The sequence below is a fragment of the Hemitrygon akajei genome, chromosome 2, assembly GCF_048418815.1.
Source record: "Hemitrygon akajei chromosome 2, sHemAka1.3, whole genome shotgun sequence".
Classification (NCBI taxonomy): domain Eukaryota; kingdom Metazoa; phylum Chordata; class Chondrichthyes; order Myliobatiformes; family Dasyatidae; genus Hemitrygon; species Hemitrygon akajei.
In genome coordinates this window covers 195,076,539-195,104,169 of record NC_133125.1, presented here as the reverse complement: position 1 = coordinate 195,104,169, position 27,631 = coordinate 195,076,539, and the positions used below count along the sequence as shown (strand labels likewise).

At 46.1% G+C, this 27,631-nt stretch overlaps 1 protein-coding gene across 1 annotated transcript; it reads right to left on the bottom strand.

Moving 5' to 3' along the window:
* Window positions 1-3,364: 3,364 nt before the first annotated feature.
* On the bottom strand, window positions 3,365-27,133 carry LOC140719683 (tumor necrosis factor ligand superfamily member 15-like). Its single transcript, XM_073034484.1, has 4 exons — window positions 26,997-27,133; window positions 13,573-13,615; window positions 10,207-10,284; window positions 3,365-5,427 (listed from the first exon to the last, which is right to left on the bottom strand). Exons 1-4 carry the CDS (start codon window positions 27,111-27,113, stop codon window positions 4,982-4,984), a joined length of 684 nt encoding a protein of 227 aa, XP_072890585.1. The 5' UTR covers window positions 27,114-27,133; the 3' UTR covers window positions 3,365-4,981.
* Between the last annotated feature and the right edge of the window lie 498 nt (window positions 27,134-27,631).

Below are 27,631 nucleotides of genomic sequence, written 5' to 3'. Positions count from 1 at the left end.
CTTTGTGAAAGGCAGGTTGAGCCTTACAAGCCTGATTGAATTTTTTGAGGATGTGACTAAAAACATTGATGAAGGTAGAGTCGTAGATGTAGTGTATATGGGTTTCAGCAGGGCATTTGACAAGTTAAGTAAGGAGGCATGGGATCCAAGAGGATGTTGCTTTGTGGATCCAGAACTGGCTTGCCCACAGAAGGCAAAGAGTGGTTGTAGATGGGTCATATTCTGCATGGAGGTCAGTGACCAGTGGAGTGCCTCAGGGATCTGTTCTGGGACCCCTGCTCTTTGTGATTTTTATAAATGACCTGGATGAGGAAGTGGAGGGATGGGTTAGTCAGTTTGCTGATGACACAAAGTTTGGGGGTGTGTGGATAGTGTGGAGGGCTGTCAGAGGTTACAGCGGGACACTGATAGGTTGCAAAACTGGGCTGAGAAGTGGCAGATGGAGTTCAACCCAGGTAAATGTGAGGTGGTTCATTTTGGTAGGTCAAATATGATGACAGAAAGTATTGATGGGAAGACTCTTTGCAGCGTGGAGGATCAGAGGGATCTTGGGGTCTGAGTCCATAGGACACTCAAAGCTGCTGCGCTGGTTGACTCTGTGGTTAAGAAAGCAAATGGTGCATTGGCCTTCATCAATTGTGGGACTGAGTTTAAGAGCCGAGAGGTATTGTTGCAGCTATATAGGACCCTGGTTAGACCCCAATTGGAGTACTGTGCTCAGTTCTGGTCATCTCACTGTAGGAAGGATGTGGAAGCCATAGAAAGGGTGCAGAGGAGATTTACAAGGATGTTGCCTGGACTGGGGAGCATGCCTTATGAGAATGGGTTGAGTGAACTCAGCCTTTTTTCCTCGGAGAAACAGAGGGTGAAAGGTGACCTAATAGAGGTGTACAAGATAATGAGAGGCATTGATTCTGTGGATTATCAGAGGCTTTTTCCCAGGGCTGAAATGGCTAGCACGGGAAGGCACAGTTTTTTTAGGTGCTTGGAAGTAGGTACAGAAGAGATGTCGGGGTAAGTTTTTTTTAAACACAGAGAGTGGTGAGTGCGTGAAATGGGCTTCCGGCAATGGTGGTGGAGGCGGATACGATAGAGTCTTTTAAGAGACTCCTGGACAGGAATATGAAGCTCAGAAAAATAGAGGGCTATGGGTAACCCTGGGTAATTCTAATGTAAGGACATGTTCGGGACAGCTTTGTGGGCCGAAGGGCCTGTATTGTGCTGTAGGTTTTCCATGTTTCTATATTGTAAACAGCACACTGGACCATTGCTACACCACCATCAAGAATACCTACTGTGCCATTCCACACCCTCACTTCAGAAAGTCTGATCACCTGACTGTACTTCTACTCCCGGCGTACAGGCAGAGACTGAAGACTGCAGCACCAGCAGTGAGGACCAAGAAGGTTTGGACAAGGGAAGCACAGGAGCGCCTCCAGGACTGCTTTGAATCGGTGGACTGGACTGTATTCAGGGATTCATCTTCGAGCCTGGATGAGTATGCTGCAGTTGTTACCGACTTCATTAAAACCTGTGTGGATGAGTGTGTGCCCAAAAGACTTACTGTACATTCCCAAACCAAAAACCATGGATGAACCAGGAGGTACGTTGTCTGCAGAAGGCTACGTCTGTGGCATTCAAGTCTGGTGACCTAGGCCTATACCAGAAAACCAGGTATGTTTCGTGGAGGGCTATTTCAAGGGTGAAGAGACAATTTGGAGGCGACATCGGATGCATGGTAACTCTGGCAGGGTCTGCAAGACATTACTTCCTACAAAGCGAAACCCAATAGCACGAATGGCAGCGATGCTTCACTACCAGATGAACTCAATGACTTCTATGCCCGCTTTGGAAGGGAGAACACAACTACAGCTGTGAAGATCCCTGCTGCACTGATGACCCTATGATCTTCGTCTCAGAGGCCAATGTTAGGCTGTCTTTCAAGAGAGTGAACTCTTGCAAGGTGGAAGGTCCCGATGGAGTACCTGGTAAGGCTCTGAAAACCTGTGCCAACCAACTAGCGGGAGTATTCAAGGACACTTTCAACCTCTCACTGCCATGGGCGGGAGTTCCCACTTGCTTCAAAAGGTAACAATTATACCAGTGCCTAAGAAGAATAATGTGGGCTGCACTCATATGACTAGACTGAACTCCTGCCTCAGCAAGGACCTGGACCCTGGATAGGCAATTTGCCTGTCGCCACAATAGGTCAATGGCAGACACAATCTCAATGGCTCTCCACACGGCTTTAGACCACCTGGACAACACAAACACCTACGTTAGGATGCTGTTCATCGACTATAGCTCAGCATTTAATACCATCATTCCCACAATCCTGATTGAGAAGTTGCAGAACCCAGGCCTCTGTACTTCCCTCCGCAATTGTATCCTGGACTTCCTAACCGGAAGACCACAATCTGTGCGGATTGGTGATAACATATCCTCCTCGTTGATGATCAACACTGGCACACCTCAGGGGTGTGTGCTTAGCCCACTGCTCTACTCTCTGTATACACATGACTGTGTGGCTAGGCATAGCTCAAATACCATCTATAAATTTGCTGGCGATACAACCATTGCTGGTAGAATCTCAGGTGGTGATGAGACGGCGTACAGGAGTGAGATATGCCATCTAGTGGAGTGGTGCCGCAGCAACAACCTGGCACTCAACGTCAGCAAGACGAAAGAGCTGATTGTAGACTTCAGGAAGGGTAAGACAAAGGAACACATACCAATCCTCATAGGGGGATCAGAAGTGGAGAGAGTGAGCAGCTTCAAGTTCCTGGGTGTCAAGATCTCTGAGGATCTAACCTGGTCCCAACATATTGATGTAGTTATTAAGAAGGCAAGACAGCGGCTAAACTTTATTAGGAGTTTGAAGAGCTTTGGCACCTCAACAAATACACTCAAAAACTTCTTTGGTTGTACTGTGGAGAGCATTCTGACAGGCTGCATCACTGTCTGGTATGGAAGGGCTACTGCTGAGAACCGAAAGAAGCTGCAGAAGGTTGTAAATCCAGTATCTTGGGTTCTAGTGTACAAGGTACCCAGGACACCTTTAGGGAGCAGTGTCTCAGAAAGACAGCGTCCATTATTAAGAACCTCCAGCACCCAGGGTATGTCCTTTTCTCACTGTTACCATCAGGTAGAAGGTACAGAAGCCTGAAGGCACACACTCAGTGATTCAGGAACAGCTACTTCCCCTCTGCCATTAGATTCCTAAATGAACATTGAATCTTTGGATACTACCTCACTTTTTAAATAAGTATACAGTATTTCTGTTTTTGCATGTTGTTTAAAATCTATTCAATATATGTAATTGATATACTTGTTTATTTATTATAGTTATTATTTTTTTCTCTGTTAGATTATGTATCGGATTGAACTGCTGCTTCTAAGTTAACACATTTCACGTCACACAGTGATAATAAACCTGATTCCGATTCTGACAAAAATGAATCCAGGATTGAAAAGCTTGTCATATGAAGAGCTTTTGATAGCTCTGGGCCTCTAACTCACTAGAATTTAGAAGAATGAGCAGTGAACTGATTGAAACTTATCAAATAGTAAAAGAAGGGATGGAAGTAAATAGAAGGGATGTGGAGAGGATGTTTCCTATGGTCTTAGACAGAATCAAGACAGATACAGAGGGATGTTGTTTTAGAACGGAGATAAAGAACAATTTCTTTAGCCAGAGAGGAGTAAATCTGGAATTTGTTGCTACAGGTGGCTGTGGAGTCCAAGTTATTGTGTGTATGTATGACAGAGGTTGATAGATTCTTGATTGGTCAGGGCATGAAGGGCTACGGGGAGAAGGCCAGAGACTGGGGCTGAGAGGGAAATGGATCAGCCATGATGAAATGGTGGAATAGACTCAGTGACTCAATGGTCTAATTCTGCTCCTATATCTTATGAAACTTATCGAATACTGAAAGGTCGACAGAGTTGTTGTGGAGAGGATGTTTCCTACGGTGGGGGAGTCTAGGGCCAGAGGGCACAGCCTCTGAATAGAAGGATTTCCCTTTAGAGCAGAGAGGAGGGATTTCTTTGGTCAGAGAGTGGTGGATCTGTGGAATTCATTGCCACAGGCAGTTGTGAGGCCAAGTTATTGGGTATATTAAAAGTGGAGGCTGATGGATTCTTGATTAGTCAGGGCGTCAAAGGTTATGGGGAGGAGGCAGGAGAATGGGGTTGAGAGCGATAAAATCAGCCGAGATGAATGGTAGAGCAGTCTCGATGGGCCTAAAGGCCTAATTTTGCTCCCATATCGGCCGTTCCCCTCTATGGTCCCAGTCAGACGCGGGAGTTTGATCCGAAATGACAATCCCACAGCTACAGCTCGACCTGATAAGTCCTTCCAACCATTTTCTCGTTGGTTAGAAATTAATGCATCTCTTTAACGTGCTGGGCCTTGTGCGATTCGGGATCGAGCAGATAACAGCACTAGGCCGTAAACATCAGTGTGCTCCACCCAGTGTCCAGCAGGGACATAGTGACCCCCCGTTATGCACCCACCCTCACCCCGTGGTCTGTACTTCAGCCCTCGCTGGATTTAACAGTCAGAAAACTTGATTTCTGAAGTGGGGGAAAGGGGGGTAAAGGTGAGAAGGGGGTAAGGGGAAGGGGTGTGAAGGGAGGTGAAGGGGGGATGTGTAGGTGGGTGGGAGAATTCTGAGGGGGTTCTGTTGAGAACGTGATGGGGAATGAAATGGGTTTAATGTGCTGTGGGTGTATCTAAGGTTTAACAATGGATGTGTTGAAAGAAGAAAACCAGAGAATGGTAGAGAATACATTGGATGGGCCAAGTGTCCTCATTCCACTCCTATAGGGCTTGTACTGACTTGCTGGGCTGAAGGGCCTGTTTGCATGCCCAGCACACAATCTCTTCCCTGGGAGCGGCCTCCTCCCGCCTCCTGTCCTCCTGCAGGATCAATGACGCAAGGAGGCTCCAGGGGAGGCCCCGCCGCTGGGAACCGTCTTTTCACACCATGAAGGCCCCAAAGAAAGTCCTCTGCTCCTGCCGCTGCACCATGTCTGGTTGGTTGACGGCTACGAACAGCCTGTCCGTGTGGTGGAGGAAGAAGAGGCCGCCCTGGCTGATGGTAGCGTGCCAGTCCCCATGGCCGCCGCAGGCAGACTTGGTGGCGGTGAGCAGTGGGATGGGCTCCGGGTACGTGTCACTCCACCTGTAGATGTTGTGGACCAGCACGGTGCCCCCTCCGTCGCCTGCCCCCCGAGTGCCCCTCTCCTCACACGCCAGGTAGAAGGCCACCTGCGAGTAGACGTAGTAGAGCCCCTGGCGGGGGATGTGTAGCTGGCCGTTGGCGTAGACCATGTTCGTGTATGCCGTCCCCTTGCTGAAGTCCCACCGCAGAGCCTGCAGGCCAGGTGTGTCCTCCTCGCTCAGGTCCCCTACGCCCGAACAACCTGTAATGAGAGCCGGTGGTGAGTTCCGACTCTGGGGTCAAGGGGGTCGCTAGGAGACTGTGAGCTGCAACAGGGGCTTGTTCTCCCAGAAGCATGGGAGGCTGAGGATCAACGATTGTACGCACAAGAGATGCTGGAAATCCAGAGCATCACACACAAAATGCTGGAGGAACTCAGCGGGTCAGGATTCTCATCACCTCGTGCCCTCTTCTCATTGCTAACATCAGGGAGGAGGTACAGGAGCCTGAAGACACACACTCAACATTTCAGCAACAACTTCTTCCCCTCTGCCATCAGAGTTCTGAATGGACACGGAACCCAAGAACACTTCCTCAGTATTTCTTTCTATGTAGCTAGGGTGCCTAAAAGTTTACACAGCACCGTATTCGTCAACGTGGAATGGAGAGCGAGTTTGTAAATCTGGCGGCAGCAGAGGATATTCGGAATGATTAGGGTGGAGTGTCGCAGGAGGGGTGTGGGACAGGTGGCAGAGAAGGAGCACCAGGGGTGGGTGCAGACTCTCCCAGCCCTGAGATACCAAGCAAGGACATTTGATTCCAGACAATTGGCTTATTGATCATGAGAGAATGTTTCTCTGGTGCTTCCCGCTCTCTCTCTCTCTCTCTCCTCTCCTCCTTTTCCCAACTCTCTCAATGCCCCCTTCCCACTCTCAGTCCACAACAGAGACCCATATTAGAATTAAGTTTATCATTCTGGTGAGGCCAAATTTGGAGTACTGTATACAGTTCTGGTCACCGAATTATAGGAAAGATGTCAACAAAATAGAGAGAGTACAGAGGAGATTTACTAGAATGTTACATGGGTTTCAGCACCTAAGTTACAGAGAAAGGTTGAACAAGTTAGGTCTTTATTCTTTGGAGCGTAGAGGTTGAGGGAGGACTTGATAGAGGTATTTAAAATTATGAGGGGGATAGATAGAGTTGACGTGGATAGGCTTTTTCCATTGAGAGTAGGGGAGATTCAAACAAGAGGACATGATTTGAGAGTTAAGGGGTAACACAAGGGGGAATTTCTTTACTCAGAGAGTGGTAGCTGTGTGGAACGAGCTTCCAGTAGAAGTGGTAGAGGCAGGTTCGATTCTGTCATTTAAAAAAAAATTGGATAGGTATATGGACAGGAAAGGAATGGAGGGTTATGGGCTGAGAGCAGGTCGGTGGGACTAGGTGAGAGTAAGCGTCGGCACAGACTAGAAGGGCCAAGGTGGCCTGTTTCCGCGCTGTAATTGTTATATGGTTATATCATCACTCACATATGTCATTGGCACCCTAGCTGTACACATGTGCATAAATAAGACTTTTGCACAGTACTGTACAGTATACGAGGGATGATTGATAAGTTCATGGCCTAAGGCAGAAGGAGTCAACTTTAGAAAACCTAGCTCATTTATTTTTCAACATAGTCCCCTCCTACATGTACACACTTAGTCCAGCGGTCGTGGAGCATACGGATCCCTTCTTTGTAGAAGTCTGCACCTTGGACCTCCAGAAGTGGTCGACAGCAGGGGTGATTGATATGTTCGTGGCCTAAGGAAGGAGGAGGTGAGTTGTATAGCTCTCGTTGCACGTGCAGTTGTACTCCGAGTGATTATGCAGAAAGTCTGAAGTTAACAACTCATCTCCTTCTACCTTAGGCCATGAACTTATCAATCACCTCTCGTGTATATACACTAATAATTTACAGTTTTTATTACTATGTACTGCTGCCACAAAACAACACATTTTACTGCATATGCCAGTGATATTAAATCTGATTCTGATCGTGGAAGAAAGGGAAGGAGGAGGGACAACAGAGGGAGGTGATAGTCTGGTGATCAACTATATCCGTCATATACATTCACATGTATTAGAAACATGCTGTGGAGTGTTAGTCAGGGTGCAATATGCAACAACAAAGAAAAGTAAAGTATTTGATACAGTAAAGTTAGAGGTTACAGAACAGATACAGAGTACACTGTGCACAAATACCAGCAATATAGAAGGGAAACAGCTTTACAAAAAGTGATTTTAAGTGCTACAGTGCAGTAACTGGGATAGAGCGCAGATAAAGGAGGTTGAGGGGGGCTAACTAGAATTGTTGATCAGATTAACTGCTTGGGGGAAGAAACTTTTAAAATGGCACAGAGTTGCTTGTTTTTAAAAGCCGGCAGCGCTCCCCAGATGGGCTTTTTGGAAAAGGCAGTTTGCAGGGTGGGAATCATGAGAGATGCAGACTCACTGGGCAGCAAGCATCTTTCCCCACAGGGTCCAAATGTCTAATACTAGAGGTCGTGCATTTAACGTGAGAGGGGGATGGAAAGTTCAATGGGTATGTGTGGGATAAGCTGAGAGTGTGTGTTTTTTTCTTACAGAGTGGTGTGCGCCTGTGATGGGCTGCAGGAACTTGTCTGGAGAGCAAGGGGACGTAGCCACAAAATCTAGCCAACTTTGTCCCAACTCTCCTTCCAGCACATACGCTCTAATCTAGGCAGCATCCAAGTGGCCTCCTGTCGCGCCGTCTCTAAGGCAAGGACTCGACATCCTTTCTGCAATGCGCTGACCAGAACTGAATGCGATTCTCCAGATGCGGCGTAACGTGAGCCTCCAGTTAAACACCACTATTGTATCTGCCGGCATCACCCCTCCTAGCAGCCGCTCCACACGCCCACCGCTCTGTGTGTACACAAGGACTTACCCCGCACATCTTCCGACGGCGCATTTCGATGTCCGTGAAATAAATGTGAAACTGAATGCTTATCTTCCGGCATTCCACATTTCTATCCCCGGGGAGGTGACTCTCCGCAGGGTTTTCTGGGACGGACGCTGCTCTGGTAGAGTTTTGCGCAGAGAAGTAGCCCGGGCCTCGGGGAGTGTCCATCTCCGGCTCTGGCAAATGAGGACCTGGATGACAACTGGCGCTGGCACTGGGAAGTCCTTCTAATTCCCGCCACCAGGGGGCAGACCGAAGCCACCTCATATTCCAGTGCTTGCCGTCTCTCGCGTCCCCAGAGCGCACTCAGACCTTCTAACCTTACCAATGGTTAACTACCTCCGCTTTACCCCCGCACCTGTCGAGTTTTCAATCCGAAGTTCTCGTCTCATCTTCCTTCTTTACTTGACACGGTGCCCACTCTGGTCTTTGAACTCTCACTCTCTCTCCTGGGGCGCCACCCTCCTAATGGCACATATCTACCAATCACCACTGCCCCAGGAAGGCAATACTTATCAAAGATGCCCAACATCCATGCCGCGCCATCTTTTTCCCCCTCGTGGACGTTGTGTCTCCGATGCTGTTACAAGGACGTTTTACATTCCATCTGTGCACAAAGGTTTTTGTTCGAGAATAAACTCCTTTTGTGACATGACTTTAATGCCAGTAAATCACCTTTACCCTTGTGATCAAAGTCGGTTGGAAGCAGAGTCTTTGACCATCCTTAAGGCAAAGGGAGATACCCAACACCCCACCCATCAACCAGCACTAAACTCCCACCATCCCATCTCCGTGCAGGCCAGCCCATTCATTACCTAATTCCTGCTCCAAGCATACGGTGGTTCAATTCTGTCAAAATTAACCCTCTCTAGGAGTGGTGGAACTTAGTGTGCCTTAGAATGTAATTTAGTGTTATTTGGAACTTCACAGCACCTCCCTCCCCACCATCGGTCGTGTCTACAGGAGGCCTCAAGAATACAACATCCCCACCTTCTGAGCCATCCTACTTTCTTGCAATGACCTGTTCAGGAACAGCTACAGTACCTCTCTTCATCCATTTGACTCTTGAACCAGCCGGCACAACCTGCAAATTACTATCTCAGTATAACAACAATAATTATCTATGTGTTTCCCATCACTGCACTGTAAACACTGTAAACCACTTTTCAAAATACTCTTCAGCATTTTAAATACACTCTGGTATTTATGTATATTTATTCCATATCCGTACTTTAATCTCTAAGTTTATTTTTTATACAATTCTTTATAATTGTTGGATATTGTCTTTTTTTCTTGCAAGTCACACCAGTGCACCATAGCAAGTTCCTAACACATGGCAGATAGAGTCAATCCTTGACTATAGAGTCACGGAAAAGTACAACACAGAATCTGGCCCTTCAGCCCATCTAGACTGTATCAAGCCATTTTAAAATCCTTCGTCCCATCGATCTGCAGCCAGACCACAGCCCTCCTCACCCCTCCCGTCCATGTACCTATCCAAACTTCTCTTCAGCTTTGAAATTGCACTAAGATGGACTTCCTTTATTCTAATTGTGATCTTTCTTGTAAAAGTTATATATAGTTTTTGTTTAGTTGTTGCTGTTTCTTGTGAATATTGCATCTCTGATTGCTATACCTGCGATGCTGCAGCAAGCAAGATATTCATTGCATGCCCATGCATTCTCGCACTTGTTCAGATGGTTCAAGTTAACATCAGAGCATACAACCTGAAATTCTTACTCTTCACAGAACAAGGAACCCCGAAGAACGATTGATAGAAATATCAGAACCCCTGCCCCTCTGTGACCATCCTTTTCCTCCAGGCACCCCGACTTCCTTTGCCTTACAGGCACTGACTGATCTACCGAGTGTTCTCGATACCCAGGCTGTGTGTGTTACTCAGGATTTCCAGCAGCTGCAGACTCTCTTGTGCCCCCAATACCCTTGCTTTTTAAAAAAATTTCATTACAGATTTGGTCTCCATAGACCTGAGCTGGGATGGGGAGAGGGTGAGACCCACTTCAGCAGGTGGGAGATGTTCTGGTGGGCTGCAAGCAGAAGGAGGGGACAAACCTGTGAGATGAGCCGCCGGCTTCTCGATGAGATCTCCTTCTTGTGTGTCTGTGATCCGGATCGGGCTTTGGGGGAACTCTGCGGAGAAAGTCCAAGGTTCATTCAAGGATACTGGGCACAATGGGGTGCTCAAGGGGAATCTGGGGGCGAGGTTCTTCACTCAGAGGGTAAAACGAGCACGTCACGCTCAACAAACTTACAGCCGACGGTGAACTGTGCATGACCCACTCTGACCGTCTCTCACTCACACTCACTCTCGGCCACGTATACACATACCAAGGAACACACAATCTCATGCACACAGATGTACATTCACACACACACACACACACACAAGCACAGACATATTGCACACGCGCAGTTTCACACTACCTTATGCACACGCACACATTTCTCACACTCAGATACACACATGCTCTTACACCCTGACACAATTATATTAATACTGTGATATACAGAAGCACATTCTCTCTCCTTCTCCCCCACTATGGCCACCTCTTCTTTTGCAAGCCTGCTCCAATCACCATGTGGAAAAACTCGTGCCTTTCATCTTCCCCACTTTAAAACCGAGCCCGGTATTTCTGGACTTCTCTACCCTGGGAAAAAGACAGTTGCCATCCATTTTACCTCAGGCCCTCATCATTATCAAGACCTCTTTAAGGTCACCTCTCAGCCTCCTTCCCTCCAGGAAAAAAGACCTATTCTATCCATTCCCTCCTTATAACTCAGTCTCCCCATTCCCGGCAAAATCCTTGTGAATCCTTGCTGCATCCCCTCTAGATTTGTGCTATCACTGTAAGAAGTAAATTACTGAAGCAAATGAACAAAGAAATCTTGTTGCTTGGTATTGTGTAGGACAATGGGAGAACCTTTTCCAAGAGCCAGAATGGAGAAGGAGCAGTTTGGCATGCTTCATCAATCAGAGCATTGACTACAGCTAGAATAGAAAAGTAAGGATGTGTTGCTGAGGCTTTATAAGGCATTAGACCACACCTGGAATGTTGTGAGCAGTTTTGGGCCCCTTATCTCAGAAACGATGTGCTGACAATGGAGATGGTCCAAAGGAGGCTCACAAGAATGATTCAAGGAATGAAAGGGTTAATGTACGAGGAGCTTGCGCCTGTACTCGTTGGAGTTTAGGCGAATGACAGCGGATCTCAATGAAACCTAGCGAATATTGAAAGGTCTCGATAGAGTGGATGTGGAAAAGATGTTTCCTATCATGGGGGAGTCTAGGATCAGAGGGTGCACCCTCAGAATAGAAGGTAGATATTGATGAGGCTACCTCAGTAAATATATTTAAGAGAAAGTTGGATAGATTTTTGCATAGTATGGGAATTAAGGTTATGGGGGAAAGGCAGGTAGGTGGAGATGTGTCCATGGTCAGATCAGCCATGATCTTATTGAATGGCGCAGCAGGCTCGATGGGCCAGATGGCCGATCCCTGCTCCTATTTCTCATGTTCTTATGTTATGTAATTTAGTACACAGACGAGGAAAATTTTCTCTAGCCAGAGGGTGGTGAATCTGTGGAATTAATTGTCACAGGTGGCCATGCAGGCTAAATCACTGGCTATATTTAAGGCAGAGATTATTAGATTTTTGATTATTCGTGCAAAATATCACAGGGAGAAGGCAGGAAAATGGAGTTGAGAGGGATAATAAATCAGCCATGATGGAATAGCAGAGCAGTCTCGATGGACCAAATAGTCCAATTCTCCTCTATGTCTTATAGCCTTATGAAAGTTAGGATGTTATTTTTACTTATTTGTCAGTTCTATTTAGTGATACAGAACGGTAGCAAGTCCTTCTGGCCCAACAAACACCTATGTGACCAATTAACCTACTAACGTGGAATGTGGGAGGAAACAAGAGCACTTGGAGGAAACCTGCATGGTCATGGGGTGAATGTAGAAACTCCTTACAGACAGCGGTGTGCATTGAACCCCGGTCGCTGGCACTATAACTGTGTTACACAAAACCCTATGTAACCATGCAAGGCCGCTTACCGGTATGTGGTCAGTTCTGGGAAAGATGGCATTAAGCTGCCAAGCATGCAGAGATTTACCAGGGCGTTGTCAGATTTGTGGGAACCGTGTTGTGGAAAGACATGGAACAGATTGGGACTTTATTCATGAGACCATAGGAAAACAAAGGGTGATCTTTCAGAGGAGTATAAAACTTTGAGTGTCTTAGATAAGTCTTTGCCCCAGGGCTGGAAAAAATAAAGAGCAGTACGTAAGTGCAATTACAAAGGAAGCACGACTGTGCCTCTACGTCCTTAGTCATCTGCGAAGATTTTTCATAATATCTAAAACTTTGACAAACTTCAATAGATGTATGCTGCCTGGAATGGAAACCACCAATCCCCTTGAATGGAAAAGCCTACAAAAGGGAGTGGATATGGCCCAGCCCACCATGGGTAAAGTCCTCCCCACCATTGAGCACATCTGTAGCTACCACCCAGGCCAAGTTCTCTTCTCGCTGCTGCCATTGGAAAGCCTCAGGACTCACACCACTAGGTTCAGGAGCAGTTATTAAACCCCAACCGCGAAGCAGAGGAGATAACTTCTCTCAACTTCACTCGCCTCATCACTTATCTGTTGCCACAACCTATGGACTCACTTTCAAGGACCCTGCATCTCATGTTCTCAATATTTATTTCTTATTTACTTTGTATTATTGTTATTCATTTTATTCTTCTTTTGTATTTGCACATTTTGTTGTCCTTTACATGTTGGTCCTGTTGACTGAGGTCTTTCATTGGTTTTATTGTGCTTCATGTGTTTACTGTGAATGCCTGCAAGAAAATGAATCTCAGTTGTATATGGTGCCTTACATATACTTTGATAATAAACTTATTTTTAACTTTGAACTTTGAGACAGGTTAACAGTGATTGGAGGAAAGTATAGGCAGGGCGTCAAAGGTAGTGTTTTTTTTAAAACACAGAGTTGTGAGTTCATGGAGTGGGGTTGTAGAGGCAGATTCATTAGGGGCTTCTGAGAAACTCTTAGACAGGCACATGGACGATAGAAAATGGAGTGCTATTTGGGAGGACAGGGTTAGTGATTTTGGATCAGTCTAACAGTATTGTAGGCCAAAGAACCTGTACTGTGCTTTTACATTCTAAGTTCTACAGGCAAGGATTCAAACACTGAAAACAATGTGTTTTGTTCCACCCCAACGTCTTATCAGGATGGACAGTGAGATTGTGGGTCACTGCCAGGGACTGTTCTCACCACAGGGAGCCCTGTGTTATCAGCAGCGTGGGTGATAAATGTGCTCGGCGCCACAGATCCCTGCCCTGGTTTCTGTCTGCCGTTGGTGACCTTGTGTTAACCCTGCCTGTGACAAACACGAGCTTACCGTGACTGCAGTTTGACGGCCTCAGTGGTGGGAAGTGGAAGCACTGCGAGAGAGGGAGAGAAACACTGATTCAAAACCTTCATCAGCAATGAAACCGAACTGTAGCCCACCACTCTGCCCGTAACCTGGCCCTGAGCAAAGACATTTCATTTTTAAACCGGAAACTTTGCAATTAATGACCCAGTAAACAGTGTCATCTAACTCTGGAGAGGCAATCTTTTTCTTTCAAGATCAGATATGGAAAATATAGCTTTATTTGTCACATGTATGTACATTGACAAATCAAAAAAGACAGCGAAGTGCGTCATTTGCGTCAACACCCACAGTCTGTGGATGTGCTGGGAGCTAACTGCAGGTGTCGCTGTGCTTCCGATAGCAATCCCACAACTTAGTAACTGAACAAACCTCTTTGGACTGTGGGAGTGAAATGGGGCAGCCAGAGGAAGCCCATACAGTCACAGGGATCACATAGAATTAGGAGCAGGAATCGGCCATCTGGCCCATTGAACCTGCTCCGCCATTCAATAAGATCATGGCTGATCTGGCCATGGACTCATCTCCACCTACCTGCCTTTTCCCCATAACTCTTAATCCCCCTACTATGCAAAAATCTATCCAATCACCTCTTAAATATATTTACTGAGGTGGCCTCCACTGCCTCATTGAGCAGAGAATTCCTCAGATTCACCACTCTTTGGGCAAAACAGTCCCTGCTCATCTTCACCTAAATCTACTCCCCCGAATCCTGAGGCTATGCCCCCTAGTTCTAGTCTCACCTACCAGTGGAACCAACATTCCTGCCTCTATCTTGTCTATCTCTTTCATAATTTTATGTTTCGGTAAGATCTCCTGTCATTCTTCTGAATTCCAGTGAGTACAGTCCCAAGTGACTCAATCTCTCCTCATAGTCTAACCCTCCCCGTCTCTGGAATCAACCTGGTGACTCCTTCGACACGGCAGGGCAAATCGAACCTTGATCCTACAGCTGACACTAATGTGTTACACTATCTCCTATGTTACTATGCCATTGTTTGTTTTAATATATTAAAAGAACATTGATGCCAAAATGTTCCTTCTCCTTAACACTTCCTTGGTGCGTTTATGTAGCACCGAGGACACAGGGACTGATTCGAAGTGAGATCAGCTGGAGGCGGGAGGGAGACGGGAGATCAGTGGATGAAAATGGTTAGTTGATGTTTTGGGTTGGGACCCTTTATCGAATGGAGATAGCCGGTATTGAAAGGTGAAGGGGAAGGAATGGATCAAGAGCTGGCAGTCAGTGGGAGAGGACATAAGCAGATGGAGGAAGGGAAAGTAGAAGCTGCGAGAGAGGCTGGGAGGTGATAGGCTGAGGTGACAAAAGGACACAGATGATGGAATCTGATCTTAAAATGTAAAACTATGTGACGGAATAACCCTAAGTTATCCAGTTTATGGAAACCTGCCCCAACCCCTGTCATTTTGACTCTTCTCCTGATCTACCCAGTTCGTCCAACACCCACCAGGTACCCAGCTCTCCCCAATCTCCCTGTTGCTTTCCCCTCCCTCACCCCATCACCTAACACTTCACTTGTACACTAAGTTGGACTCTTGACATTATAGGAGGCCCAGTTATTAATGTTTACCAACACTGAATTTTCTCTGTTGCTGTTACACTTTATTCTGCATTCTTATCATTTATTCCATTGCATTCTGTAATGAATTGATCCATTTTATTTTTATTTAGAGATACAGGCCCTTCCAGACCTACGAGCCCATACCACCCAATTCCACCTATGCCACCAATTAACCTACTAACCCTCACATCTTTGCAATATGGGAGGAAACTAGGGCATCTGGAGTAGAACATACTAATTCCTTACAGACTGCGGCAGAATTGAATCTGGGTTGCTGGCAGTCTCATGAAAAAGTTCAAATTTCAAAGTAAAATTCATTATCAGAGTACATATATATCACTACATACAACACAGAGAGTTTTTTTCTGCGGGCATTCTTAGCAAACCTATGGAATAGTAACTGTAAACAGAACCAATGGACAAACTGCACAAATGCAAGTATAAATAAATAGCAATAAATAACGAGATGAAATAACAAGGTGAAGAGTGAGACCACTGGTCACGGGATACATTACATGTCACCCGATCGGGTTCTGTATGAACAGTCTGTAAGACAAGCTTTACTCTAAATCACAGTACTTGTGACAATAATAAACCAATTCCAATTTCAGACTCCCATTTCCCCTCCCCCACTGTTCCCATCTCCCTTCTGCATTTGACTCCATACTTCACCTTCCTCTCCTGTCAGATTCCATCTTTGCCACCAATCGTATACACCCTAACCTATCTGATCTCTTCTTCCAAATCAAACCTGCAATTCCCAGCAACATCCTTGTGTAGACAGGAGATTCTGCAGATGCTGCAAATCCCAAGTAACAAAATGCCGGAGGAGCTCAGCAGGTCGGTCGGCTCCATCGGAGGGGAATAAATAGTCGACATTCGGGACCAAGACCTGCCATCAGGACTGGGAAGCCAGAGAAAGAGGGTGGGGAAGAAGGAAGTGTACAAACAGGTAGGTGACAGGTGAGACCAGGTGTGGGCGAAGGTGGGTGCATGGGGAAGTAGGGGGTGAAGTGAGAATTGGGGAGCCTTGCTGAGTTCTGCATATCGCCTCTCTTCACTCTATAATCATATGCCTGTATAACTGATACCCTGCCTGTTTCTGTCTGTGCCTCTGCTGCGAGTTTTTCATTCTACCTTTACCCCAGACTTGCGCACAAGACAATAAATTTGACTTGAGGTATCACAGGTACACAGGCCATTCAGCATAGACTCCAGACTAACCCATTTTATTTCAAACACAAGAGGTTCTGTAAACGCTGGAAAATTTAAACAACACAGATAACACATGCTGAAAGAGAGGAACAAACAGTTGATCAAAAGAAGATATTCTGCAGCTGCTGGAAATTCAGGGCAACAGATACAAAACGCTGGAGGATCTCAGCAGGACAGGAAACATCTATGGAGGGGAATAAACAGTCCACGTTTGGGCCTGAGACCTTTCTTCAGGACTGGAACGGAGGGGGAAGACCCCAGAAGAAAAGGGTGGGGAGAGGGGAAGGAGGGCAGGTAGAAGCTGATGGGTGAAGCCAGGAGGGTGGGACAGGTAAAGGGCTGGAGAAGGAGGAATCTGATAGGAGAGCAGAGTGGACCATGGGAGAAAGGGAAGGGGGGAAGTGACCAGAGGGAGGTAATAGGCAGGTGAGGAGAAGAGGTAAAAGGTCAGGAGTGAGGACTGGGAAAAAGAGTGAAGGGGAGGAAGGAGGGGTGGCAAAAACACAGATCAGACAGCACATACGAAGGGGAACATAGAGTGGATGGTTTGTGACATGTCCCTTGATTAGGACTCCCCAGCCCCTTCCTACCCTGCAAGATTATCCCACTCATCTACTCCTTCGCACACGAGGCGCTCCTTAGCAGCACTGGTGCATGCCGGTTAGTGCGTCGCTTTACAGCAAAAAACTGCGATGACCGACTGCTGCTGCTGTCTTTAAGGAGTTTGTGATTGCATGGGTTTCCTCCAGCACTCCAAAGACGTATGGATTAGTGAGCTGTGCGATTTCATTTGAAGCAAACAAAGCATTTCGTTTCATTTTACCCATGATAAATAAATTTCTACGTGTGACAATTAAAACTAATCTTTATTTTATCTAGCAACCAGCAGATTTTTGGGGCAGAGGGGAAAAGAATCACATAGTCAAAAGGAGAGCGTGCAAACTCCATACAGACAGCAGTGGAGATCAGGATGGGCTAGGCAGCAAGTCTACCCACTACGCCAACTCGGCACGCTGTCCCAGAGAACCCTACGAAAAGGCAGTAATTCTCATCTTCCGCATCTGCCCTATGCTTGCTCAACGTCTCTGAGGATATTTCCACTCGGCTCAATTTGAACAGTATCCCCTACAGTTTAATTAAAATCAGGGGCAGAGAAATCGCACATTCTCTGAGCAGTGGAGTGGAACAGAACCGAGATTCCCTGACCACGTCAGATCTGATGTCAGAGGGGTCTGGAGCTGTGCAGGGCAATCTCTGATTTTACAGAAGGTCGTGGGTCCCAGAAATGCACTGCTTTTCATTGAACATAGAACACAGAGGAGTACAGCACAGGAACAGGCCAATGCTGTGCCAAAACAGCTAAAAACAAAACAAAAACACACAAACACTAATCCCTCCTACCTACTCCATGTCCTTATCCTTCCATCTTCCTCACATAGCCAAACATCTCCTAAAAACCTCCAATATATTTGCCTCTACCACCACACCAGGCCGCAAATTCCAGGCATCGATGACTCTCTCTCACATCCCCTTTGAACCTACCCCCTCTCACCTTTAACTCATGCCCTTTGGTATTAGAGAGTTCAACCCTGGGAAGCAGACTCTCTCTATCCACTCTATCTATGCCTCTCATAATCTTGTAAACCGCTATCAGATCTCTCCTTAGCCTGCAACACTGGAGAAAACAACACAAGTTTATCCAACCATTATGGGAATTATATATAGGCCTCCAAATCATAGCCAAAATGGGTTGAGGTTGCAAAGGGAGCTGGAAAAGGCATGTAATAAGGGTAATGACACAGTTACAATAGGGACTTCAATAGGCAAGGGGATTGGGAAAATCAGGTTGGTGTCAGATCACAAGGAAGGAAATTTTTTGAATGCCTACGAGATGGCTTTTTAAGAGCCTGAGCCTATAAGGGAAAGGCCATCTTAGATTTGGTGTTGTGTAATAACCCAGATCTTATCAGGGAGCTTTTAAAGTTGCAACTTATCCTCTTGACTTTTGAACTCAATGCCTCAACTAATAAAAACAAGCATTCCATAAGCCTTCGACCTGTGTAGCCACTTTCAAGAAGCGATAAACTTAGATCCAAAGATCTCTCTGCTCAGCAACACTGTTAAGGATCTTGCTGTTAACAGTGTACTGTCTCCTTGCATTTGCCCTACCAAGGTGCAACACCTCACTTTTACTCGAGTTACCCCATTTGCCATTTCTCAGCCCATATCGCACTGTATTATTTTCCAGTCTTCTACACTATCCACAACTCCACCAATCGTGGCATCACCTGCAAATTTACTGACCCACTCATTCAGGTCATTTAGACACAGCACAAACAGCAGATGTCCCAGCACAGATCCCTGCAGAACACCATTAATTACAGACCTCCAGCTCAAATAAGACCCTTCAACTACCCTCTGTCTTCAGTGCACAAGCCATTTCTGAAACCAAACAGCTGATTCACCATGGATACCATGCATCTTAATCTTCTGGATTAGCCTCCCCAAATCCATCAAATGCCTTACTAAAATCCATGAAGACAACATGCACTGCCCTACCCTCATCAACCTCTCTCATCACATTGCCAAAAGAACTCAATCACGTTGGTGAGGCACGACCTGCCACGCACAAAGCCATGCTGGCTCTCCCTAATTCGGCCATGGATTCCCAAATGCACATATATCCCACCCCTAAGAATTTTCTCCGGCAATTTCCCTACAACTGATGGGAGATTCACCGGTCAATAATTCCCATGATTTTCCCTTGCTCCCTTCCTAAATAAAGGTACAACATCAGCCACTCGTTACTCCTCTGGGACCTCACCTATAGCCAGAGAGGACACAAAGATACTAGTCGAGGACTCAGGACAAAGGAGCTGGTTGTGAACTACAGGAGGAATGGAGACAGGCTAACCCCTACTGACATCAATGGATCTGGGGTTGAGAGGATGAATAGCTTTAAGTTCCTCAGCATAAACATCACTGAGGATCTCACATGGTTTGTACAAACTGGGTACGCGGTGAAAAAGGTACAACGGCGCCTCTTTCACCTCAGCCCATTGCAGTAGTTTGGTATGGGCCCCCAAATCCCAAAAACTTTCTACAGGGGCACAATTGAGAGCATTCTGACTGGCTGCATCACTGCCTGGTATGGGAACTGCACTTCCCTCAATCGCAGGACTCTGCAGAGAGTGCTGCGGACAGCCCAGTGCATCTGTAGATGTGAACTTCCCACTATTCAAGACGTTTACAGAGACAGGTGTGTAAAAAGGGCCCGAAGGATCATTGGGGGCCCAAGTCACCCCAACCACAATCTGTTCCAGCTGCTACCATCTGGGAAACAGTACCGCAGCATAAAAACCAGGAGCAATAGGCTCCAGGACAGATGCTAGAGACTGTGGCTGTCCCCCTTAACAATGAGTACTGTTGGGGGGGGGGGGGGGGTGGCCTTCCTGAGGGAAGCAAAAGTGGCCACACTTTGGCATCTGTGGCTCAGAAGGGTAGGGAAAGGAGGAGGATGGCAGCAGTGATAGGGGACTCTAGTTAGGGGTCAGACTGGCGATTCTGTGGACACAGGGAAGAAACACAGATGGTAGTTTGCCTCCCAGGTAGGGTCTGGGGTGTTTCTGATCGCATCCATGATATCTTGAAGTGGGAAGGTGAACAGCCAGAGGTTGTGGTGCACATTGGTACCAACGACATAGGTAGGAAAAGGGAAGAGGTCCTGAAAACAGACTACAGGGAATTAGGAAAGAAGCTGAGAAGCAGGACCACAAGGGTAGTAATCTCAGGATTACTGCCTGTGTCAAGTGACAGTGAGTATAGGAATAGAATGAGGTGGAGGATAAATGAGGCTGAGGGATTCAAGCAACGGGCAGGGATTCAGATTTCTGGATCATTTGGACCTCTTTTGGGGCAGGAGTGACCTGTACAATAAGGGTGGGTTGCATCCGAGGGGGACCAATATCCTGGCAGGGAGATTTGCTAAGGGTATTGGGGAAAGTTTAAACTAGAACTGCAGGGAGTGGGAACTGAAATGAAGAGACGGAGGTTGGCTGACAAATCAAGAAATCTTGTAGGCAGTGTGAGAGGGAGGATAGGCAGGTGATCGAGAAGGGATGCTCTCAGACTGATGGTTGGAGATGTGTTGAATTTAATGCAAGGAGTATCATGAACCAAGTGGATGAGCTTAGAGCGTGGATCTGTGCTTGAAGCAATGATGTTGTGGCCATTACAGAGACTTGGTTGGCTCAAGGGCAGGAATATTTACTTAGAGTGCCAGGCTTTAGATGTTTCAGAAGGGACAGGGAGGGAGGCAAAAGACGTGGGGGATGTGTCACGGCTGCAGAAAAAGAAGAAGTCATTGAGGGATTGTCTACTCAGTCTCTGTGGGTGGAAGTTAAAAACAGGAAGGGGTCAATCACTCTACTGGGTGTTTTTTTATAGACCATCCAATAGTAACAGAGACATGGAGGAGCAGAAAGGGAAACAGATTCTGCAAAGGTGCACTAATAACAGGGTTGTCGTAATAGGAGATTGTAATTTCCCCAATATTGATTGGCATCTCCCTAGAGTAAGGGGTTTAGATGGAATGCAGTTTGCTAGGTTCAGGAAGGTTTCTTGACACAATATGTAGACAGTCCTACAAGAGGAGAGGCTGTACTTCATCTGCTATTGGGAAATGAATCAGGACAGGTATCAGATCTCTCAGTGGGAGAACATTTCGGAGATTCTATCTCCTTTACCATAGCATCAGAGAGGGATAGGAGGAGACAAGTCAGGAAAACATTTAATTGGAATAAGGAGAAATATGAAGCTATCAGGCCGGATCTTGGAAGCATAAATTGGGAGATGTTCTCAGGGAAATGTATAGCAGAAATGTGGCAAATGTTCAGGGGATATTAGAGTGGAGTTCTACATATGTATGTTCCAGTGAGACAGGGAAAGGATAGCAGGCTACAGGAACCATAATGTACAAAGTCTGGAGAAAATCTAGTCAAGAAGAAAAGCTTATGAAAGGTTCAAAAACTCAGTAATGATAGAGATCTAGAAAATTATAAGGCTAGCAGGAAGGAACTTAAGAATGAAATCAGGAGAGCCAGAAGGGGGCATGAGAAGGCCTTGGCGAGCAGGATTAAGGAAAACCCCAAGGCATTCTACAAGATGTGAAGAGCAAGAGGATAAAAAGTGTGTATGGAACCAGAGGAGGTTGCGAAGGTACTTAATGAATACTTTGCTTCAGTATTCACTATGATAAAGGACCTTGGCAATGGTAAGGATGACTTACAACAGACTGAAATGCTTGAGCATATAGACATGAAGAAAGAGGATGTGCTGAAGATTTTGGAAAGCATCAAGTTGGAGAAGTCACTGGGACCAGATGAGATATACCCAAGGATACCGTGGGAGGTGAGGGAGGAGATTGCTGAGCTTCTGGCAATGATTTTTGCAACATCAATGGGAATGGGACAAGTTACAGAGGATTGGAGGGTTGCAGATGTTGTTCCTTTATTCAAGAAAGGGAGTAGAGATAGACCAGGAAGTTATAGACTAGTGAGTCTTACTTCAGTGGTTGGTAAGTTGATGGAGAAGATCCTGAGAGGCAGGATTTATGAACATTTAGAGAGGCATAATATGAATAGGAATAGTCAGCATGGCTTTGTGAAAAGCTGGTCGTGCCTTACGAGCCTGATTGAATTCTTTGAGGATGTGACTGAGCACGTTGATGAAGGTAGAGAAGTAGTTGTAGCGTATATGGATTTCAGCAAGGCATTTGATAAGGTTCCCCATGCAAGCCATTCAAACAGAAAGGAGGCATGGGATTAAAGGGGACCTTGCTTTGTAGATCCAGAATTGGCTTGCCCACAGAAGGCAAAGAATGGTTGTAGATGGATCTTATTCTGCATGAAGGTTGGTGACCAGTGGATTAGTTCTGGGACCCCTTCTTTTCGTGATTTTTATAAATGACCTGGATGGGGAAGTGGAGAGATGGGTTAGTAAATATGCTAATGACACAAAGGTTGGGGGTGTTGTGTACACATTAACAAGTACCTCATTAGTACACAAAGTACACATTAGTGCCTCATGCACATTCTCTGCATCCAAGCAAATATTCCCCCTTTATTCATGAGCGGTTTCACCCTCTCCTGAGTTATCCTCTTACTCGATGTAGATATAGAATATCCTGGGATTCCCCTTAACCCGACCTGCCAAGGACTTTTTATGGCTCCTGCTGCCTTTCCTGATTCCCTTCTTTAGCCCTGGCTTCTTTAATAAGACCATAAAACACAGGAGCAGAATTTGGCCATCTGGCCCATCGTGTCTGCTGTGCCATTGAATCACGGCTGATCCTTTTTTAAAATTTCCTCCTCAACTCCAGTTCCCGGCCTTCTCCCTCTAACCTTTGTTGCCATGTCCAATCAAGAACCTATCAATCTCTTCCTTAAATACACCCAACGACTGGGCCTCCACAGCTGCACTTGGCAAAAAATTCCACAAATTCACTACCCTTTAGCGAAATAAATTTCTCTGTTTTGAATGGATGCCCCTCTATCCTGAGGCTGTGCCCTCTTGTCCTAGACTCCCCCACCATGGGAAACATCCTTTGACATCTACTCTGTCTCGGCCTTTCAACATTCGAAAGATTTCAATGAGATCCCCCCCCCCCCGCCCCCATCCTTCTGAATTCCAGCGAGTAGAGACCCAGAACCATCAAATGTTCCTCGTATGATAACCCTTTCATTCCTGGAATCATCCTTGTGAACCTCCACTGGAGCCTCTCCAAAGCCAGCACATCTTTTCTAAGATGAGGAGCCCAAAACTCTTCACAATATTCAAGGTGAGGCTTCACCAGTGCCTTATGAAGCCTCAGCATCATAAGTATATTTAGATTTTCAAAAGGCTTTTGACAAGGTCCCACACAGGAGATTAGTGTGCAAGCTTAAAGCACACGGTATTGGGGGTATGGTATTGATGTGGATAGAGAATTGGTTGGCAGACAGGAAGCAAAGAATGGGAGTAAACGGGACCTTTTCAGAATGGCAGGCAGTGACTAGTGGGGTACCGCAAGGCTCAGTGCTGGAACTCCAGTTGTTTACAATATATATTAATGATTTAGACAAGGGAATTAAATGCAACATCTCCAAGTTTGCGGATGACACGAAGCTGGGCGGCGGTGTTAGCTGTGAGGAGAATGCGAAGAGGATGCGGGGTGACTTGGATAGGTTAGGTGAGTGGGCAAATTCATGGCAGATGCAATTTAATGTGGATAAATGTGAGGTTATCCACTTTGGTTGCAAGAACAAGAAAACAGATTATTATCTGAATGGTGGCCGATGAGGAAAAGGGGAGGTGCAACGAGACCTGGGTGTCATTGTACACCAGTCATTGAAGGTGGGCATGCAGGTACAGCAGGTGGTGAAAAGGCAAATGGTATGTTGGCATTCATAGCAAAAGGATTTGAGTACAGGAGCAGGGAGGTTCTACTGCAGTTGTACAGGGCTTTGGAGAGACCGCACCTAGAATATTGTGTGCTGTTTTGGTCCCTTAATCTGAGGAAAGACATTCTTCCCATAGAGGGAGTACAGAGAAGGTTCACCAGATTGATTCCTGGGATGGCAGGACTTTCATATGAAGAAAGACTGGATCGACTAGGCTTATACTCACTGGAATTTAGAAGATTGAGGGGGGATCTTATTGAAACGTATAAAATTCTAAAGGGATTGGACAGGCTAGATGCAGGAAGATTGTTCCCGATGTTGGTGAAGTCCAGAACGAGGGGTCACAGTTTAAGGATAAAGGGGAAGCCTTTTAGGACCGAGATGAGGAAAAACTTCTTCACACAGAGAGTGGTGAATCTGTGGAATTCTCTGCCACAGGAAACAGTTGAGGCCGGTTCATTGGCTATATTTAAGAGGAAGTTAGATATGGCCCTTGTGGCTAAAGGGATCAGGGGGTATGGAGAGAAAGCAGGTACAGGGTTCTGAGTTGGATGATCGCAGGCTTGATTGAAACCTATAAAATTCTAAAGGGATTGGACAGGGATTTTTCCTCATCTCGGTCCTACAAGGCTTCCCCTTTATCCTTAAACTGTGACCCCTCGTTCTGGACACAGAACATCGGGAACAATCTTCCTGCATCTAGCACATCCCTGCTCTTGTATTCTAGACTTCTTGAAATGAATGCTAACATTGCATTTGCCTTCCTCACCACTGACTCAAGTTAACCTTTAGGGTGGTTCTGCACAAAGATTCACAAGCCCCTTTGCATCTCAGATTTTTGGATTTTCTCCCCGTTTAGAAAATAGTCCACACATTTATTTGCATGACCGTCATTTTCCAACATCGTATTTCATTTGCCACTCTCTTGCCCGTTCTCCCTATTTGTCGAAGTCCGTCTGAGTCCTACCTGTTCCCTGAACGCTACCTGCCCGTCCACCAATCTTCATATCATCTGCAAACTTGGCAACAAAGTAATCTATTTTATCATCTAAATCATTGATATACAGCATAAAAAGAAGCGGTCCCAACACTGACCCCCGTGGAACAGCTCTAGTCACTGACAAGGATCTTATTATTCCCACTCGCTGCCTTCTGCAATCAGCCAATGCTCTAACCATCTTAGTAACTGATACTCCTGATGTACTTCTTTTGACCCTGACTTCCGAAGCGTTACATACTTTTCCTTTTTCTTCTTGACTAAAGTTATCACCTCTCTACATATCCAAGGTTCTCTTATCCCTGTCCTTCCCTCTAACCCAGGCATGGGCAAACTACGGCCCGGGGGCCATATGCGGCCCGTTAAGCTTTTTAATCCGGCCCGCAGAACTTGATGAAATTATATTAATAAACCTTGTTAACGTTTTTTTCCCCGCAATTCTGGCGTTTTCGCCACAACAAAACTAAATCCAGACTTTGATGCGCTGGCTAAAAAGGGAGACCAACAACACTGTTCCCACTGAAATTAAAAATAAGTTTCTTCGTTGTGTTATGTAAAAAATGCATTTGAAAATATTTTTTTCAATAAGCCTTACACGTTCCATGTCATTTCTGTTAAGTGATGGACATGAGTAGTGCGCAGGTGCACGTACGTTCTCAAAATAAAAAATGCGCTCCAGATCAAATGACGCGCTCCGCATACTGGCGCGCTGTCACTGTTCTGTCCTTGTGCTGGTCGTTGTTGAGTTTTGGCACAGGGGACAATTGAATAAGAAGGAGCAGGACAAGTAGACCTGCAACTCCTACCGTTTTTGAAATAAAGACAGTCAGGAGGAGAGTGATGATGATAATATCTTGAAGGATAACAGAATTTTCAGTGCTTTAAAATAATAACTGTTACTATTAAAAAAAGCTGTATTTTATTCATTTAAATTTCAGTGTTTTAAAAGTCATTTCAATAAATAGCTAAATACCATGGGACTTCAAAGACAGATATTTTGTTGTAATGCATTTGTTCATTTTCAATTGAAATTAAAGCACATGTTTTCTACATATCCCACGATATTTTATTTTCTCTTATGAGGTGTATTACCAAAACACTCCGTCCATCTGCTCCTGGTCCGGCCCCCCTGTCAAATTTTAGAACCCTTTGTGGCCCACAAGTCAAAAAGTTTGCCCACCCCTGCTCTAACAGGAACATACCTTTCCTGTAGTCTATGCAATTGATCTTTAAATACTCTGCACATATCTGATGTGGACTTGCTAACTCTTCGTAGTTCCTGCCTAATATCCTTGTAATTTGCCCGTATCCGATTCCAAACTCTCCCACGAGGACCATACCTACCCCTATCTATAGCCATCCTGAACCTTAAGGAGTTACAATCACATTTTTACACATTTCCTTAATCTGATTGCACATCTGTTCCTTAGTGTCCCATTGGCTATTAGGGGGTCTGTAGTACAATCTCATCAGTGTGATTGCACTCAGTCCCGAGTTTTACCCAAGTGTACTCAGTGTCTGACCCCCCCCATTATGTCTCCCCTTAGTACAGCTGTGATATTGTCCCTGATTAGTAATGCAACTCATCCCCTCTTCTACCTACTCATCCAACTTTACCAAAACTTCGGAAACCTGCTCATGACTCACCCACTCTTTCCCCTCTCTCAACCAAGTTTCAGTAATGGCTACAACAGAGTTCCATGTACTGATCCATGCTCAAAGTTAATCACCCTCACCCATAATACTCCTGGCATTAAAATAGACACACTTCAAACTCTCCGACCCGTCATATCTGTTATTCCGATTTTGCCTTTCAGTACCTTCCCTGATATTTACCTTCTGGTCCGATCCTTCCCTTCCCGACCCGGGCTCCGGTTCCCAGCCCCCTGCAAAACTAGTTTAAACTCTCCCAAGTAACATCAGCAAACCTCGCGGCCGTGTGGACGGGTGTAATAAGAGTCCTGTATCGCAGAAGGGATTCGTTTAAGTAGGCGTTTAACTAATTCGGCAGGTATATGTGACAATATCTTGCGTGGCCTCTCGGCTCCGAAGTGGGAGGAGGGACCGCCTATGCGAGTGTGTGTGTGTGGTCCTCCACAGCGCAGCGCAATCTCCGCGTCGTCCCACTCGCCCCAGACGACAGCGTGGCGCCCTTACCTGAAGTCCGAGCCTGCGGAAGTATAAGCCGAGCGCCAGGTTGGTACAGACCAGCAGGACGGTGAGCAGTGCCGAGTACCACAGGAGGCTTCGATCTAGGGTCCGTGTTCCAGCCATCGACTCTGTGCGTTCTCCTCCGCCGGCGCCAGCCCTGGCAATTATACCTCCCCGTGCCTCGGTGCTTTCCCCGAGAAATTTTATTGTTCTGTGCTTGTGTCTTTAAAAAGGAAATAAAGCAGGCGCAGCTGTAAGTATCGAAGAGTCCACTGGGAAACTAGGAATGTGGATTGGGGACGAGAGGGGAAATTTGAGCGGCTTTTAACTGTAAACAATGCAGTTTTCCCCCGCACCCCTACTTCTGCCCTGTCAGCGCGTGTCTCGGGGGCTCGGGAGGTCACCCGCTTTTCTTTTCACAAGAATAAGTTTATTACAAGTACTACAGCTTATGACACATATTGAAAGGCTTAAATTTAATGATGTGGAGAGGACGTTTCCCGTAGTGGGGGAGTCCAGAACGAGAGGGCAGAGTCTCAGGAAAAGCGGATGAGAAAGTATTTCTTTAGCCAGGGGGTGGTGAATCTGTAGAATTAATTTCCACAGGCAGCTGAGGAGGTCAAGTTATTTAAAGCTGGAGG

Coding starts and splice junctions, on each gene's coding strand:
- LOC140719683 (XM_073034484.1), bottom strand. CDS start 27,113: ATGGCTGGAACACGGACCCTAGATCGAAGCCTCCTGTGGTACTCGGCA. Junction 13,616..26,996: donor TCCGCAGGCTCGGACTTCAG/GTAAGGGCGCCA, acceptor CCTCTCTCGCAG/TGCTTCCACTTCCCACCACT. Junction 10,285..13,572: donor GCCGTCAAACTGCAGTCACG/GTAAGCTCGTGT, acceptor CTTTCTCCGCAG/AGTTCCCCCAAAGCCCGATC.